At 42.0% G+C, this 17,002-nt stretch overlaps 1 protein-coding gene across 2 annotated transcripts; it reads left to right on the top strand.

Moving 5' to 3' along the window:
* Positions 1-993: 993 nt before the first annotated feature.
* LOC113590957 (interleukin-17 receptor C) lies at positions 994-16,690 on the top strand. 2 transcript variants are annotated; one of them, XM_035536135.1, is made up of 18 exons: positions 994-2,024; positions 3,155-3,170; positions 5,157-5,252; positions 5,427-5,527; positions 5,689-5,778; positions 5,919-6,036; positions 6,193-6,209; positions 6,287-6,487; positions 6,626-6,694; positions 6,830-6,896; positions 7,111-7,289; positions 8,357-8,404; positions 8,518-8,563; positions 9,074-9,228; positions 9,356-9,424; positions 9,552-9,603; positions 13,072-13,179; positions 13,377-16,690. In XM_035536135.1, the coding sequence occupies exons 1-18, from the start codon at positions 1,926-1,928 to the stop codon at positions 14,222-14,224; spliced, it is 2,379 nt and encodes a 792-aa protein (XP_035392028.1). In that variant the 5' UTR covers positions 994-1,925; the 3' UTR covers positions 14,225-16,690. The 2 variants fall into 2 exon arrangements, with proteins under 2 accessions (XP_035392028.1, XP_026887099.2); XM_027031298.2 differs by lacking the exon at positions 6,193-6,209 and having other exon boundaries at positions 6,315-6,487.
* The last annotated feature ends 312 nt before the right edge of the window (positions 16,691-17,002 follow it).

Below are 17,002 nucleotides of genomic sequence, written 5' to 3'. Positions count from 1 at the left end.
ATAAGCTCCATCTGAGACAACAATCAGTACAGTTAAAAATACCCCACAATGAGTATTAGTTTCAATTAGTCAACATAGGAGCAGGATCAGTGGTCATTTAAGTAGTCCACAAAATAGATTTATGACTCAAAGGCATACACATTTGCATATCTTTTGCAAAATATTCTTCCCCAATTTCGCTTCAGTTATCTGGATGTTTCCTTCTCTCTTTCCCTTGTGAACACACACCCACATTTCAGATACAGTCTTGCAAACACAATTCACAGTGGCCCTGGTGTCAGTTTACCCAAGTAATACAGCTACACTGGTCTTTTTTCAACATTAAAAAATACACTCACAAAAAGGCTATAATAACCTGCGATCTTTTCATTTAGGGACACCTGGCTTGTTACTTGGGTGCAGGTTTTTGCCTAATGTGATAGACACAGATAGAAGCTGTTTGCTTTGATTTTTCACAAGTTTTGAATTGTGCTTATATTTCTTCTCAATTCAGCTGTGGCTGTAAGTTGGGGCCAATGAAAAGTGAATTTCAAAGTGAATTAATCCCCCCCAAAAAAAAATCAATCAATCATTGATTTAGTCAATAAATCAATGACTAAAATCTGGGTTGCAAATCCACACATTTTACTTACTTATTAAAGAGACAGGATACCAAATCTCACTACTAACTGTGGTTACATGCTGCCTAGAGGTTGTGTGATAGTGACAGCCACACTGTTAAGAAGCATTGATAGGATCTAGTGGTTTAGTTAGAAGAATATTTTAGCAGTATCATGAGAGTAACACCCTGATGTATTCACCAGCTTGGTTACACTAGATCAGCAAGCTTCTTCCTGCATTCATTAATAGAAGATTTGCAAGACACCCATTTTTTTAATTTATTTTGATCTGCATCACTAACTACATTGTTCATTTTTTTCTGATGATTCAGGACATGATGCATGTATATATATAAAAAATTTAAAATAATAAAAAAAAAACTATCAACGCTGATATACCGTACCAGTTCAACAGCCAAGACGGTGCCACGAATACCTCACTGTTAGTGTTGTGTTGAGACCAGTCTGCCACCCAAACAGCATCCAGTCAGCAAGGCTCAAAAACAGACTAATGATGAGCTAGACGCTGACAAATCGTGTGTACCAACTGAACTACAGTCTGTAACTGCACACAGAACATGCACTCTAAGATGAGTGTATCATGTGTAAGTGAATCTAGTAAACGTGACTGGTGAGTATAGCGTGTAATTCACATGGGGGGAAAAGGTGTTTCATGTAGGTCAGGCTATTTAATACTACTCAGAGGTCTTGGCCCAGATTATGTTTACTGTCATAAACCGCCCCTAAGAAAGATTATTCGGTGGTGGGGCCAAAAGTCACTGGTGTCTTCTGCTGACATGCACACCGTAGCCTGTAAAATTACATTCTAAAATTACAAGGCAACTTGGTCACATCCTGACCAATTCAATGCCTTCACGTTATACGCCAAGCGCTGCAAGGAGATAATTGTTTATTCGAACTTGCGCTACGGTGGCGTAAGATTACTCAACAAGAAAAACCCCTCGTACTAGCATACTGGATATCATACTGACCGTAACACGAGTGTAATACGATTGGCTGATATTAAAGTAGCAGGTGGTGACAGTATCTTTTAAATTCCTTTAGGGTGTGAAGTTTTAGGTGTAGCGCTGCAGCCCAACGTCGAGTCCCGGAATCGACAGAGAGGCGTGATGCGTCTCTGAGTCACTTTTTGGTGCCAGTCAGGTCTGCACAGGTCCAAAGCACCCTCATCTAGACGATGTTATAACCGGCGTGTGAGTTAGTTTCACAGTATAATCGTCGTGTGCACCTCCTCTGACCTTTGTAAACAACAATGTTCTTTCGGAAAACACGTCGTTGAAACCGGAGTTCAAGCAAACGAGTCCAATGCCTGGAGTCTATGCGTTTCTGGTCCTTACTCTTCAGCTGGCGCATCTCTCCGTAGCGTTTGAGATGACGCGGAAAAATGTCCTAAAGATCAGGGAGGTAAGCGCTCCTTTCACTTCTATCCCGCCGGTTAGCATCTTGCTAACAGGGAAGCGTGAGAAATGATTCACTTGAGTAACACTTGTAATGTGCAGTGTAGGCTACAGCCACGCACTGCTAGTGCCAGCGGGATCCTTTAGTTATGATGGTATCAGCGTTACATTTTCGTACAACAGTTAAAAGTTGGGTAGATATACAGTTAAAATGTACATATAAATGGTGGGTCGAAAGGCTCCTACTTATCATGGCGTATAAGTGAAGTCTATCAGAAAAAGAAGAAAAACCTCATTAAAAAAACACTGAAACACGCTACGCCATGCCTCAAATGTGATGAAGATGTATGGGTGTAAAATACTCGAATATAGAATACTCTAGAATACTCGTCTGTAAATAAAAATGAACTAAATACTAATACTTAAGTGCTCATTATATGAATAACACTAATCGACCAATACCAATAATAACTAATAGTAATTACTTCATATTAATACTTAAATACAAATCTAAATATCTAGTGCTCGGGGAGTACTTTCAGAACCCCAAGCACCACTTAAGTATAATACTGGCCAACTGGGATTAACCTGTGGATTACCAAAACCCACTTTCTACAGCAGCGACGCGTGTTTTCGAGCAATGACGTTAAAAGATCTCGTCAACTAACAAGTAAGAATGAACACCACTGCGGTAGTCGGTGGTGAAGTGCTACAGCCAGTGTAGATCAGTCAGGACTCCGTGAGTTAGGGGAGTGAGATATGCAGTGGAAAATACAAACGTCATTTTAGGCCCTTTTCAAATTTCCCCAACTTTGTTTTTTTCACGCCGTTTTTTTGTTTTTTTTTTCTGATCTAAGGTCTGGCTTTGCGCTGCCGCCCGAGGCTCCCGAACCTTCATGCCACAGTTTAGCTGCGCATAAACACACAACATATAAAGAGCGCATATGTGAATAACGACACCTTTTAGAGCTGGGTTACTGACACAAAACAAAAAGCTTTTTTATTGTGCTTGTTTGACTTCAATAAACGCGTTCATTCCACTGACTGTATATGGATTATTTAAACTATTCTAAGATTCTGTTAACTAAATGTTGTTTATTTATCCTTTTCCCCCCTCCTTGTTCTCTCCCTCCTAAGCACTGTGTTGACAATGGTAAGTAATGCCACGTTCATTACACTGTGCGAGCCTACATGCATGCTTATTTGTGGAACGTTGGAGTGTCTTCACTGAGGGCTTTTTATAGTAGATCGGCAGCACATTTCTGTGATGATTGTAGGGGTGGATGAAGCACAAAACTCCAGTTGAGTGATATTAGAGATACCCCTGGGGAAGTATTACTCTAGCAAACGTAGACCTACTCCATTTACGGAAGTCGTTTAAGTGCATAAGTGCATTCTTTAAAATGCACTCAAGTGTTAGAATTACTATTAGAATTAGAATTTTTAGGGTATAGTATAGGGGTGGGAGAAAAGTCAATTCAGAGTAATATTGTGATATTTTGGTTTTAAAAATAACATAAGTGGAGGCCCAAGTATTCATATTTTATTATAAATTATAAATATAAATAATTTGCATTTACATACAAAGCATATTTAATGCATATTGATATATTTTGTTAGACTAATTATCAAGATGCGTATTTCTTTCTGGTTTGTCAATTATAAAACATGAAATCTATTAGATAAAACGGGATTTTTTTTGTGGGGATAATTTATAAAAGTGATAAAACGGTGTAATGTCACAGTTATATCAATAATATTTAAAGTAGTGTTTTAGGATGTTCCTTCTTCTATTCATTTCAGCTGAAAGCAGTTGTCAGAAATATACTGTATGTAATTTAACATCCACTGGGGAAAGCTGAACAACTTAATACATTTTGACAATGTCTGAAATTATATTTTATTATGGTGTCAAATGGAGGAATGAAAATTGTTCAGAAATGTACAATAAAACAATCTTAACTATTTTACTTAATTTGGGTCTGCCAGTCTAACGCTACATATAGCATTATCTATAAAGGTTTCGCACCTCTGTCCATTTTGCTGTAATTTACAAGGAAAACAAGCAGCCAGTAATATGTATTATGATTCTAGACAGAGCACCTATTCACAACTGTAGTTAACTCATGAACAATAGGTTACATACCTTAAAACATTAGCTAGTTAGCCCCAGGTGTTTCTTAACACAGTATTGCTAAGACAACTGTGGGCAGTGGGTGGGGGGTGGGGGGGGGGTGATCGTGAGGATAAGATGCCTTTATTGTCATTGTGCAATTATACAGTGAAATTGGGAGTGCTACTCCAGTTCAATGCAAATCTAACACAAGTCACAAATTAAAACTTTTAAAACATGAAGACTACTGCACTTAAGAGTTTGCACTAAATATATTTTACCCGCAGCCTCTATGAAGTGCAGTGGTCTTCTTGTTTTAAACGTCTTGAAAGATTAAATTATGTGTAAGCATGGCAAGTCAAGTAAGAATATATAAGGATGGAATTCTCCTGTTCACGTAGCCCCACTGAAGACATGCGGAAGGTGTCAGACTGTCATTTTTAGGTTTTTTTTTAAGATTTTTTCAGACTCGCTCACCATGTGTGCTTCCTTGTGCTCTCCAGGCAGTTACATTGCTGCTGAACATGTCAAAGCAAATTAGCCACTTAAAGTGCACAATGTGCCCATCCTTGTTATAATGTGATTTTTAGTGGAGTGAAAGTAAAAGGTATCAAAATGTAGACATACTCAAATATTCAAGATAATACTTGAGTACAGTAACAAAGTATATGTACCTTATAGTCTACCACTGTATACAGGCAGACAATCAATCAATCAATCAATCAGTTGATCCCAGGTGATATTTCAGTGTAGTGCGCTGACAGAGGACGAGTTAATTTTGAAATAAAGTTATTTAATTTGTGCTATAAGTATGACAACAGTGACTCCAAATATTTGGATTTTCATTTCAGATTTCATGTATATTTGACCCTCAAATAACACCTACTGAATCCAGAAAGAAAGGAATTTGAACAAAGTCCCGTGTGATACGCTGCAGTAGAATGGCAGAGGACCTTGTAGATGCTTTGTAGCTTTCTGAGGTGTTTGCCTCTTTCTTCTTTTCATGTTGCTTACAATCTGTCGTAGACAAGAAGCAGAATTTGCTCCGGCTTAAGCTCTCCACAGTATTGTCCAGCAGCATGGACGTCTGTGTGCGTATGCATCTGCGCATGGAGCCTCTGTGTAAGTCAAGACGCCAAATGGTTCAAATGTGCATACCTATAAATGCATACCAATAAGGATGAAAAAACAAAGCATATTACGATTTCGTCTTTGGTGTCATTTATCTATCTGTCTCTCGCTTTCTCTCTTTCTCTCTCCATCGCCCTCCTCTCCGTTTGTCTTTTCTCTTTACAGCAGATAATAAAACCCTACAGATTGAGTTCACTGAATTAGGAACCAATAATTCTCGGAATATCTTCATTGAGAAACGCCATAATGGAAACGGCACCATCTGGGTACGCCTTTGGCACGTGTACATGATATACAGTGCCCCGCTGATATGTTTTTCTCCAAAATAGTTCGATATCGTCAGTATTAAAAATGATTTTGGGAGTCTTAATAGATTAAAATGTTTTGAGAAGATTTCTTGACTTTGATATTTCTCTGTCTCTTATAGTGGGAACAGTTGTTTAAAGACCACAGGAAAGTCGATGTTAGGTGCCCCGTTGTGAGTCATTGTAGTCCTGAGGCAGGATACACACCTGTGGTATGAGTGACTTTAAGGTCATTGATTTCGTTCTGCTTTGTGGTGACATTTCGGTTGATTATGGATGTGTGGAGGCACGGGCTTGTGCATACAGTGCCATGGAGGTATGAGCTTATCCATGTTACTCTGTCGCCCTCTAGTGGACCTTGAAGTTTGAGTGTTTCAACGCTCAGGCTGGCTACATGGTATATGTGTCTGTGCGTGAACTCAGCAATACACTCATCACTGCCTCTCACATAGTGAACCACCTTACAGAAGGTAGTTTGTTTTATTGGTCTCTGTCTATGTCTCTCTCTCTCTTTAAATTCAATTCAATATGTATAGGCTAAGTATATTCACTGGTGATGATTCACTATATCTGGCTTTCTCTCTCTCTCTCTCTCTCTCTCTCTCTCTCTCTCTCTCTCTCTCTAGTGGCATCTCCATGTAACGTACACCTGTGAAAAGTTACATTTCATGCTTCTGCTAACTTCTTCCTGCCTTTACATTATGTAAATTGTATATATAGCATCTGCATTTTTCTCCTTGTCTACCAGTATATCCCAAATCTCGTAGTCCTGAAGACGGAGACACAGTGCCTGTGTATAATGTAACAGTGGATATCTTGGCAAAGCGTTTCTTAGTTACCATGGAGGCAGGCCAACAAGTGAAAGCCAGGTTGTGCTTCAAAAACCTACAATGGGAATGCACTGGAGGCCAACCGCTTCAGGTAGCTGTGGGTTCCTGTGGAAAGTACAGAACAAGGTTTTATTGAACCTTTTCACATGAGAGAGAAGAAACTGTTATGGGCAGTGAAAGCCCTGTTGTTTGGACAAAATGTTTATGGTGAGAGTTGTTTTCCTTTCAGATGAATACTGACCTTGTTCGGGCCGTCAGTTTAAATTTCTCTCACCTGGTACCCTGTATGTGTGTGCAGGTAAGGCTTCATTATATACACAAACACAACCATTGTGCACTGCATCCACACCATAATACAGCATTTACAGCCCAAATCTAGCCATGTAGCCTTTCTTAAACCTTATTCCAACCATAAAATGTTTTCTGTTCACAGCTGTATTATGCTGCACTCGATGCCAAGAGAGACACAGCCTGTCCACTTAAAGACAAGATATTGCCAGGTGACCTAATGTGACCCGGAGAGTGTGTGCCTGTCTGTGTGCCTGTGTGTGCTCGCTTGTGTGCGTGTTTATGATGTGTCATTCGTTTCCAACAAAAAGAGTAAAACAGTACTGCACGCTTTCATGCTACTCTTAAGATCCTATTGTCAGGATGTTTCAGGGGTGGTGTCGTTTGTGTGTTGGGCTGTATCTGTGACCTCATTCTGTCATTCAGGAGGTGGGGATGTCCTGTCCAGCAGCTCAGTGACTCTCTTTGGCAGCTCTGTTCTTAAATGGAAGCCTCTTTGTCCGTCTGCCCAGTACAAACCTACCGTCACCCTCTGCTGGCAACAGCAGGAAAACCAGTCGCTGTGCGTTCCTGCCCAAAACTCCACCTTGGGGGAGACGGACCTGGTGAGTGTTGAGTGCCCCAAGCTATAAATCATCCCTGAAATTCCCGGGTTGGGACCATGCTTCAGAAATTTGCTTTGATGCTACGCAGGGAACCAGTGGAGGATATAGTCTTGTATTCCATGGTTTTCCTTTCTGATTGCATGGCTGATCCAGTCTGTGTAGTGTTCGATTTCGGCTTCCTCTAACTCCGAGAGATGCACGGTGAAGCACAGGTGAAAAGCATGTTCTGGTCTTCACTCTTCGTGGTTAGATTCATACAGTTGGGGGGATTAGGGATTTGCTTTCACTAACACTACAGAAGTATTCTGGAAGAAAAGAAAAGCTAAAAAACGGATGAATCATGTAAATCAGGTTAGGAATCCAGGTTTCCTGCTATGTTGTTTTTTTCAGTTGCACATGTACATGCAGTCATAAAGGGGAATTTTCAGTTCAAGAGATTTCTGTTGTCAAGAGTGTTTATTGGCATCTAATTCCACTCAGGAGTCTGAAGATTACACTAGCTAAAATTATACTACCTTTGTAGAAACAGACCATGGAAGCTTATGTATTTTTTCCATTTATTTTTCCTATACATTTGTTATACCTTAAGGTCTGAACCTGCAAATGTACAGTGCATCAGCGAATGTACAGTATTCACAGCACTTCACTTTTTCCACACTTTATATTACAGCCTTATTCCAAAATGCATTAAATTCATTTTTTTTCCCTTGAAATTCTACACACAGTATCCCATAATGACAAATTGAAAAAGGTTTGCTTGGAATTGTTGCAAATTTATAAAAAAAAAAAAAAAAGTATTTATACAATGAATTGAATCCATTTTGGAGTAAGGTGGTGACATAACAAAATGTGGAAAAAGTGAAGCGCTGTGAATACTTTCTGAACACGCTGCATGTGCTCTGTATGGGTACATCCATAGACTAGCGAGGAAGCATTTTTGAACAGGTCATGGCGCTGTGGTCACACACGCTGCTCCAGGACAAGATGATTTTAGCAGTGATGATGACCATTTTGTGAATAAAATGTACATCTAACAAATAACCACAAGCCCCTCTTTCTCCCCACAGAAGTACAACGTGTCTCAGGTTGACAAGCATGCCCACATGTGTGTGAAGGTAAGCGGTGCAGGTGAGATGTCACATGGTAGCTTACACTAATGATGTTCTGGTCATGTTTAGTGCGTGCACGTTTGTTTATTTTGTTTCTTTTGTTTTCTTTTTTGCTCCAGTTTTCTCTGAATGGCAGTCGCCGTGTCTTCTGTCCCTTCAGCTCAGGTATAAACCCACAGAAAACGGCTCTGTCGAGTTGTGTGACTCTTCTCAACCCTAAATGTTCATAAAGTATTCCTAAAATACTGATTTCTCTCTCTCCCACCCTCCCTCCCCATCTATCTGACTCTGTTCCTCCTTCCCCCATCTCTTTGACTCTCTGCCTCCCCCATCTCTTTGACTCTCTGCCTCCCCATCTCTGTGACTCTCTGCCTCCCCATCTCTCTGACTCTGTTCCTCCTTCCCCCATCTCTTTGACTCTCTGCCTCCCCATCTCTCTGACTCTGTTCCTCCTTCCCCATCTCTGTGACTCTCTGCCTCCCCCATCTCTGTGACTCTCTGCCTCCCCATCTCTGTGACTCTCTGCCTCCCCATCTCTGTGACTCTCTGCCTCCCCATCTCTGTGACTCTCTGCGTCCCCCGTCTCTGTGACTCTCTGCCTCCCCCATCTCTGTGACTCCCTCCCTCCTCTCACCTCTCTGACCCCCCCCCGTTCTTGTCTTTGATATCTTTTAGGGTTTGTCTCTAAATGGGAGGTGACCGTGGTCCCCAGACTACGGCGTCTGCATGTCCAGCTGTCCTCCAGTGTTCCAGCCATCTTTGCTGCCCAGCTGTGTGTGAAGGAGGGCGAAGTGTGCATGGCGAACGGAAATGTCCACCCTGTTCTGATGGTTAATAATAACTTCCCGCTTTATTGACCTTTATCTCCCCCTTCTAATGCCAAAAAAAGTATGAAAGTAGCATACATGGATAGTTATTAAGCCTTAATGCATATGGCTGTTTTTATGTGTTTTACAGGAAGAAGACAGTAGACAGGGAGAACTGAGCATACGCCTCCCATTGCTCAGCTCAGGACTGTGTGTGCAAGTAAGATCAAGCTTGTGTGTGTGTGTGTCATACTGATAGAAATAAGACATACAATGCCTCATATTATATATCAGTATACCTGTGTAAACATATTGAACTGGGGTATGGTGAATGTGTCTGTCTGTAGGTGTGGCAGGCTGCACCTGCTCTCCTTGGTAGGAGGACCATTTGCCCTGACTGTGAGTGCTGAAATTTAGATTTATGTTTGGTTAGTGTACACACACAAACATACATTTAATGTTATATCTAATCAGGATGTTGGGTATATATCACTTTCCAGGGCGTACTGTAACTATATACACTGAATGGATTTATTAGAGACATCCTTCTAGTAGCACATTAGATCCCCTTTGGCCTTCAAAACCACAGCAATTTGCCGTTGAATAGATTCTAGTAGGTGTTCAAATCGTTCTGCAGGAATCTTGGCCCGTGCGGACAGGACAGCTTCTCGCAGTTGCCACAAATTAGACGGAGGTACTGACATGCTCTGAGCAGCCTGTTCTACCTTGACCTAGAGATGTTCTATAGGATTAAGATCTGGGGACTGTAACGTTGAGGAGGCAGAGAGACATACGTTTATTAGCACACACAACAAAGAAGCCGTAGCTCTCAGGCTATCGGGGTTAAACATCGACAACATCAAACGACAAGACGAGAGACGAGAGACTTGTATACGTGCACGATAATGACACAGAACAAGGATCAGGTGAGAACCACGAGAGGGCGTGACCATGCAAACACACACACACACACACACACACACACACACACACACACAAAGACTTCAAGGGGGAGGGGCCGTATTGTGTCAGGGACTCTGGGAAAGGGCAGGGAAGCAAGGAAAAACCTGCTGTCATGTTCCTGGAACCAATCCATGACTATTCGACCCTTGTCGCATGGTGCATTGTCCTGCTGAAAGTGTCCTTATGCCATGAGGCCCTACTGTCGAAAAGTCCTTCCCCAAGTATCCCGGGGACCCAGGGTGTGCCAAGAAAACATTGTGCACACCATTACTCCACCTCTGCCAGCCTGAACTGTTGACACCTGATAAGATCGAGTCATACTGCTAGTGCCAAAGCCTGACCTTCCAATCAGCATGATGCAAAAGAAATCTGAATTCATCAGAACAAGCAGGGTTTAGCCACTGCTCACTTAGTTGGAGCACCAGCCCTGTATTCAGATGCAATTTGCTTGACTGTGCACCACCTGTTCGTCAGAACGATTCTTGGCACCCGCCTCTGACCCCTATCGTTGATGAGTTGTTTACATTCACAGGATCACCTTTCATCGGATGTTTTTCCTTGATCATACCATTCTCTGAAAACATCATTTCCATACACGGAAATTCCAATCACGAAAGGGCAGGTGTCTAATAAAATGGTATTGTAGCGTGTGGTTGGGTGTGGGTGGGTGGGTCTGTGTAGGTATGTATAAAATTTCCCACTTGCCCTCCAGACTGTCTTTTTCCTTCAAGCTCGGGTCCTCTGCCAGAGATCCAAGATCTCGGACATTGTTCTTAGGATCTGTTGTTGCCATTCACCCAGTTTGGGAGTCACAGCTCAAAGTGCTCCGATTACCACAGGAACCACAGTTGCCTTCACCTTCCACATCTTTTTTAGCTCTTCCTTCAACCCTTGGTTTTCTCAAACTTTCTGTCTTCCTTCTTCCTGATGTTGCCATCACTCAGGCCCTCATCTGCTGTTTACCTACCACGACCATGTCAGGATGGTTGGTCATTAACCACCTATACTGTCTGTATCTGGACGTCCCACAGGATCTTGGCACAGTCATTTTCTAACACCTTTCGAGGTGTATCCAACTTATACATTGCAACTTCCAGCCCATACTCATAGTGTTTTTGCCCACTATGCCAGCTTGGTTATGGCGTTCCATGTATGCCCTGCCTGCTAGCATCTTGCATTCTGCTGTTATGTGCTGGATTGTATCAGGAGCATCTCTGTACAGCCTGCATCTGGGGTCCTGCCTGGTGCTGCCATGATTAGTGCCTCTGTACTGTCTTTCAATCCAGACTTTTCTAGCCATTGGTAGGATGTCTCCATATCGGCCCCTACCGCTATATGCTGGCCATTCAAACTGTACAGTGGTCTTCCTCCCATGATGGTTCCTGCTCCTCCACATTTCCATCCTCCTCAGGTATCTGTTGGCTGAGGTTTTCACTTCAGCACAATACATCATCCTGGCCCTTGGTTGTTTCATCCTGGATAGAGGCTCTGATGCTCACTAGTACTCGGCCCCCTGTTCGGGCTGTTCAAAAAATAGCAGTGTCTTTGTCTTCATTTTCATTTACAAACTCGAATATTTACAGTATAAGCTGAACGTTGTTTACAGATTTAGCTTTTCTGTTGATCACTGAACTAATATTTAGCTGTATAACCTTTATTTCTGATAACTGCTTTACATCTGTGTGGCATGGAGTCAACTAACATCTGACACCTGTGAACAGATATTCTAACCCAAGCTGACTGGACTACATTCCACAGTTCTTCTGCATTCTTGGGTTTTGCATCAAAAACAGCATTTTTCATGTCGCTCCACAAATTCTCAATCGGACTGAGATCTGGGGATTGGGCTGGACACTTCATAACACCTGCTTGCTGGTGTGTTTGGGATCGTTGTCCTGCAGAAACACCCATTTCAAGGGCATTTCTTCTCCAGCATAAGGCAACATGACCTCTTCCAGTATTTTGATATATTCAAACTGGTCCATGGTGTCTGATATGCGATAAATGGGTCCGACTCCAAAGTATGAGAAACGTCCCCAAACCATTATGCTTGTACTTCCCATGTTTTACAGTCTTCACAGTGTACTGTGGCTTGAATTCAGTGTTTATGGGTCATCTCACAAATTGTCTGTGGCCTTTAGACCCAATAAGAATAATATTGCTCTCATCTGTCTGTAGAATGTTACGCTACTTTTTAGGCCAGTCAGTGTGTTCTTTGGCAAACTGTAACCTTTTCAACACGTCTTTTTTTCAGCAATGGTACTTTACGAGGGTTTCTTGGAAATGGTTTGGCTTCACATAGGTGTCTTCTGATTGTTGCAGTATTCACAGGTAATTGAGATCTTTGATTTCCCTGGAGCTGATCATTGGATGCTTCTTTGCCATTCTTGTTATTCTATGATCTACGCGGATGGTAGTATTTCTTTTCCTACCACGTGTTTTGGGTTTTGTTTGCTCTTTTAAAGCATTTGAGGTCATTTTAGCTGAGCAGCCAATTATTTTCTGCACTTCTTTATATGTTTTCCCCTCTCCAATCAACTTCTTGATCAAAGTTCTTTCTCCTTTGGTACAATGTCTGGAATGACCCATTTTACTCACTGAGCAAAGGCTAAAACCAGGAGGTATGACATTTGCTGCCCTCCTTCTTTAAATAAGGGCCATAATTGAGACCTGTTTCTTCATAGAATGAATGACCTCTACACTGCTATTAATTTGAACACGCCCCTTTCACTAAATGAGTCAATTACACCCAATTAGCAGCGTGCATGTCATGACTGTTGATTCTGTTAGTTGCCCATTACTCAGCTACACCTAGTCATGAATTTTTCCCATGTTGTATTATCTTTTCTGCCAAAATCAGTAACACACACACACACTCACTCACTGACTAAATCCCTCTCTCAGATACTCACAGGAGATTGGGACTCATTCTTGCCATTTCATTGGCCTTCTTGGTCGCCATAACAACTTTGGCCATCCTCACCTACAGTCTGATTAAAAGGAAGACATCAGGTATGTCCCTAACATTATAAGAAACCTCATGCTTTTTTTCCCCTTCTCTAAAGCCACACAATCTTATTCCTTTTTTAAACACTCCTCTCACTCTCCCATCTGAAATGGTGCTCAATACATTATGAATCACAATTGTATTTCATAACTTGATGTGCTGTGAACAGGAATAATCTCACCTTTTCTTTATCCTCGGTCAGTGTGGCGCTGTGCGGAGAGGAAGCCCGTGCTGCTCGTGTGCTCTTCGGATGATGTGGCTCATGTCGCGGCTGTTTGCGCCCTGGCCTCCGGCCTGCAGGAGGAGCTGTGCGTGGACGTGCGCCTGGCGCAGTGGGCCCACTCCAGCACCCAGGCCTCGCTGGCGCATCTGGGGCCCGCACCGTGGCTCTACGGCCAGTGCCAGGTGGTACAGCAGGCCGGGGGCATGGTGCTCGTGGCCTGGAGCGCCGACGCCCAGCGGGCTTTCGTCCAATGGAGGGAAGGGCAGGTGGATGAGAGGGAGCATAGATGTAGCGGGAATCTGGGGCGAGAGAAGATGAGCAAGAAAGAAGAGTGGAAGGAAAAGCCAAGGGAAGGATGGGTGGAAAGGGTGAGGGGGGCGTCGTCTGTCATGGCCCCGGTGTTTAATGCCGCGCTCTCGAGTCTGTGGGCAGGACTGCACAGCGAGAGGCGTGGCAAAGGGTTCGGGCTGGTTGACTTCCAGGGCCTTGGTGCCAGTTGCTATGTTCCTAAAGACCTCAGGGGCATCCGAAGGTACTGCCTGCCTAGGGACCTCTGCAGCTTGATACACGAGCTGGACCTGAAGGAGTGTGGGCCAGGAGGGGTTAAAGGAACAATCGGCGGCTGGTGTTGTTGGCCCCGCCTCTTCTCCAAAGCGCTGTCCTCCTGGTTGTCACAGCGACTTGCTCAGAGACTGGAGGAGTGTCTTTCTCAGGCAGACGTACGAGCTCGCCTCACATCCAAGCGCATGCTGAACCTGTCGTTAAGAGCTGACAGTGAAAACAATGTGAAGCTGAAACAGAAGAAAACCTTGTTGCCAGACTCATGAGAAGAAAAATATGGAATATAATGAGATCACAGAAAAAAGGTTACTGGAATTGCCACCATAATCTCTGCTTTATAAGATGCTATAAGATATGCTGCTTCTATATGGAGTGCACAAGTAGTACTGATAAAAGCAAACAAAACTGTTTCCAATTGGGCATGCTCTCTCTCAACTATTACCATAAAAGTGTTCATTTTCATTCATACTTTTTGCATACCTCAACCTAAGGCCAGGGATATTTGCAGTGATGTGGGTATAAAGTGCAGATTTCTGCAGTCTGTAATCTAGTCAAATGCAGACAGACTGTAGTATCTTGAGGCTCTCCATTATTCACATGCCTGTGAACTATGAGTATTAATACAGGTGATCCTCTGGAAGACTCTGAACATTGATATTAGGTGGCTCATCACCACCAGTCCCTAACCAGGACCACATTTGAACCACCAATTGCTAACCAGGGCCACATTTGAACCAGAAATCCCTATCCAGGACTACATTTGAACCACCAATCCCTATCCAGGACCACATTCAAACTGGCAAACCTTAACCCGGACTGCATTTGAGCTACTGACCTTCTGGACATATGGCACAATCAAGTGAAACCTGCCTCAACACATCATCATTAACGAGATACTGGTGTTTTTAACAACTGTATTTTTTTTTTTTATTGTAAAAAAGGAAAATGTTCCAGGTAGTGCTTGTCTTTGTTAAATGACTGATCTCTGCATTATTTCTCTGCTGCATGTGGCTGTGTGTGCAAATGCACAGATATCTGGCAATGGCACCTGATACTTGCTTAATAATATATCACATCCCAGTGCCTTTTGTAAATGTTACCTGTAATGAAGTGTTGCCTTCACTTTTAGACCAGCTCTAAAAACAGGTGTCCTCCATTGACTGGTTCAGTACAGGTGTGCTCCATTGACCAACACAGTATAGGCAAAGAAGCAGTTCAGTATGGAGTATATGTTCTCTGCAGTTACTCATAAATTCTCATTTTAACCCCTAAACCCATATATGGTTATTAAGTTCATTAGCCGGTCTGTGCCACTTTATGATACAATGCAACATTCAACGCTTTGAAATATTTAACGTCTGGAAGGATGGGAGTGTCAATCATGAAGACAAGGGAACATTCTAGCCTGGTACCCTACAGCCTGCATGCTAAGGGTACTGTGTAGAGGAACATTACATAAAAAGGAATGAGAAACATTGAGATGTGCACCGCAGCAGTTGTTACACACGCAGTGTGTGGCCTCTGACTATGATAGTGGGATACTCCTAAACCTTTTTAGGCCTTACGTATAAAGCAAGAAGGATATGTTGACATCTTCACTCGAACACGTTTTAAAGGGCCCAACCTGTGTGCTTGCAGTGAAGCAAAACTGGATGAAATGCCTAAGACCTGTACACATAACTCTCCCATGCAGCGCAACCTCAACGCCTTCAGTGTCTTGGTAATAAATGATTTATACAGACACTCCACGTCTGTCGACAAATCATTCCTTTGTGGGTTATTTCTGTAAGCTCTTAATTCATACATATGATATACAGGGGATACAAATTTTTGTAAACTACTTCTACATATATATGGGTGGAGATTATATGAAATATTCAATTGTAAGGGTAAAATTACTAGGAAATTATCTTTTGAGGAAAATGAATTAATTTATTGGCATTTTTATCTGGGAATGAATTGTTTATATTGGAGTCACTTGCACTGAGACGTGACATAATTCTAAGGAAGATTAGGCTTAGACTGCATAGTGCACATGCTTTAACTGGTGCAGTATGGGTACTGCACTACTGTAGCCTTACAGCTATGCTACATCTGCAACTTTGATTACAAAACAGCATTTACTTCCTGAAATAGTTGAAGAAAACTGCACAATAAAAGGCTGCTGTTGTGTTTCAGTGACTAACACTGAGACTACTGTGCATATAAGTTGGCTCAGAGATGATCAGATTCATATGAATAGCCAGTGGTTGCCTTCTTGCTGATAACATCCAGCATACACCGAGAGTGGTAAGGTACTTTCCCAGGTTGGTATACAATTCCATCAGATACAAGCACTTTGAGCAACGGTAGAACTTATGCAAATTTCTCCATGCAGGCAGATGAAAATATTACTGTTTTAAATGTGGTCATTGTGTATTTGCCTGGGTTCAGTAATAAATGTTGAACTTTCACAACTTTGTCACATGATCACAAGCCAGTGAGCCAGAATAGCTGGTGATGGTGGTGTGTGTGTGCGTGTGTGTGTGTGTGAGAGAGAGAGAGACTGTCTTGAACCTGATTTATATTCCACAGAAAGAAAGGGGGAATGAAATGTTTGAGTAGGGCATTTGGAATAACACTGTGGCTGCACGCATCCAGCATACCAGACATTGAGATTAGCTTTACACAGAATTTTACCACTAAAAAGTTGCCATTTTGTGATTTTAATAATGATGCAATTAAACTTACTTGTCGCCCAAGCAAGCTTTTTGTTTGTTTGTTTCTTCATTCTTAATTTTACTGTTAAATGTATCAAGACTGAGTAGATACTGTAAACAGGAATACTGATAGAAATTCTCAACAGACTTTTTTCACACTTTTTCCGAGAGACAATCATTCAACCCACAAACTTGTTGAATTTTTGTTATTTTTTAAACACTTCTGTATTTAACATGGGCTTTGTTTGTGAAATGAGACTTTTTATTATTATTATTAACATTTTTTAATTACTTTTATGGCTTGAATAAAAATCTGATCACATTAGGAGACATTCATGTAGAAAC

This window comes from Electrophorus electricus, chromosome 18, assembly GCF_013358815.1.
Source record: "Electrophorus electricus isolate fEleEle1 chromosome 18, fEleEle1.pri, whole genome shotgun sequence".
Classification (NCBI taxonomy): Eukaryota; Metazoa; Chordata; class Actinopteri; order Gymnotiformes; family Gymnotidae; genus Electrophorus; species Electrophorus electricus.
The sequence above is the reverse complement of the archived record's forward strand: the minus strand, read 5'-3'. Positions and strand labels throughout refer to the sequence as shown.

What these genes read in the sequence shown, in the direction of transcription:
- LOC113590957 (XM_035536135.1), top strand. Translation starts at nt 1,926, where the DNA reads ATGCCTGGAGTCTATGCGTTTCTGGTCCTTACTCTTCAGCTGGCGCAT. An exon ending in TCTGCGCATGGAGCCTCTGT is followed by an intron (nt 5,253 to 5,426) that starts GTAAGTCAAGAC and finishes TTCTCTTTACAG; the next exon opens with CAGATAATAAAACCCTACAG. An exon ending in TACCCTGTATGTGTGTGCAG is followed by an intron (nt 6,695 to 6,829) that starts GTAAGGCTTCAT and finishes TTCTGTTCACAG; the next exon opens with CTGTATTATGCTGCACTCGA.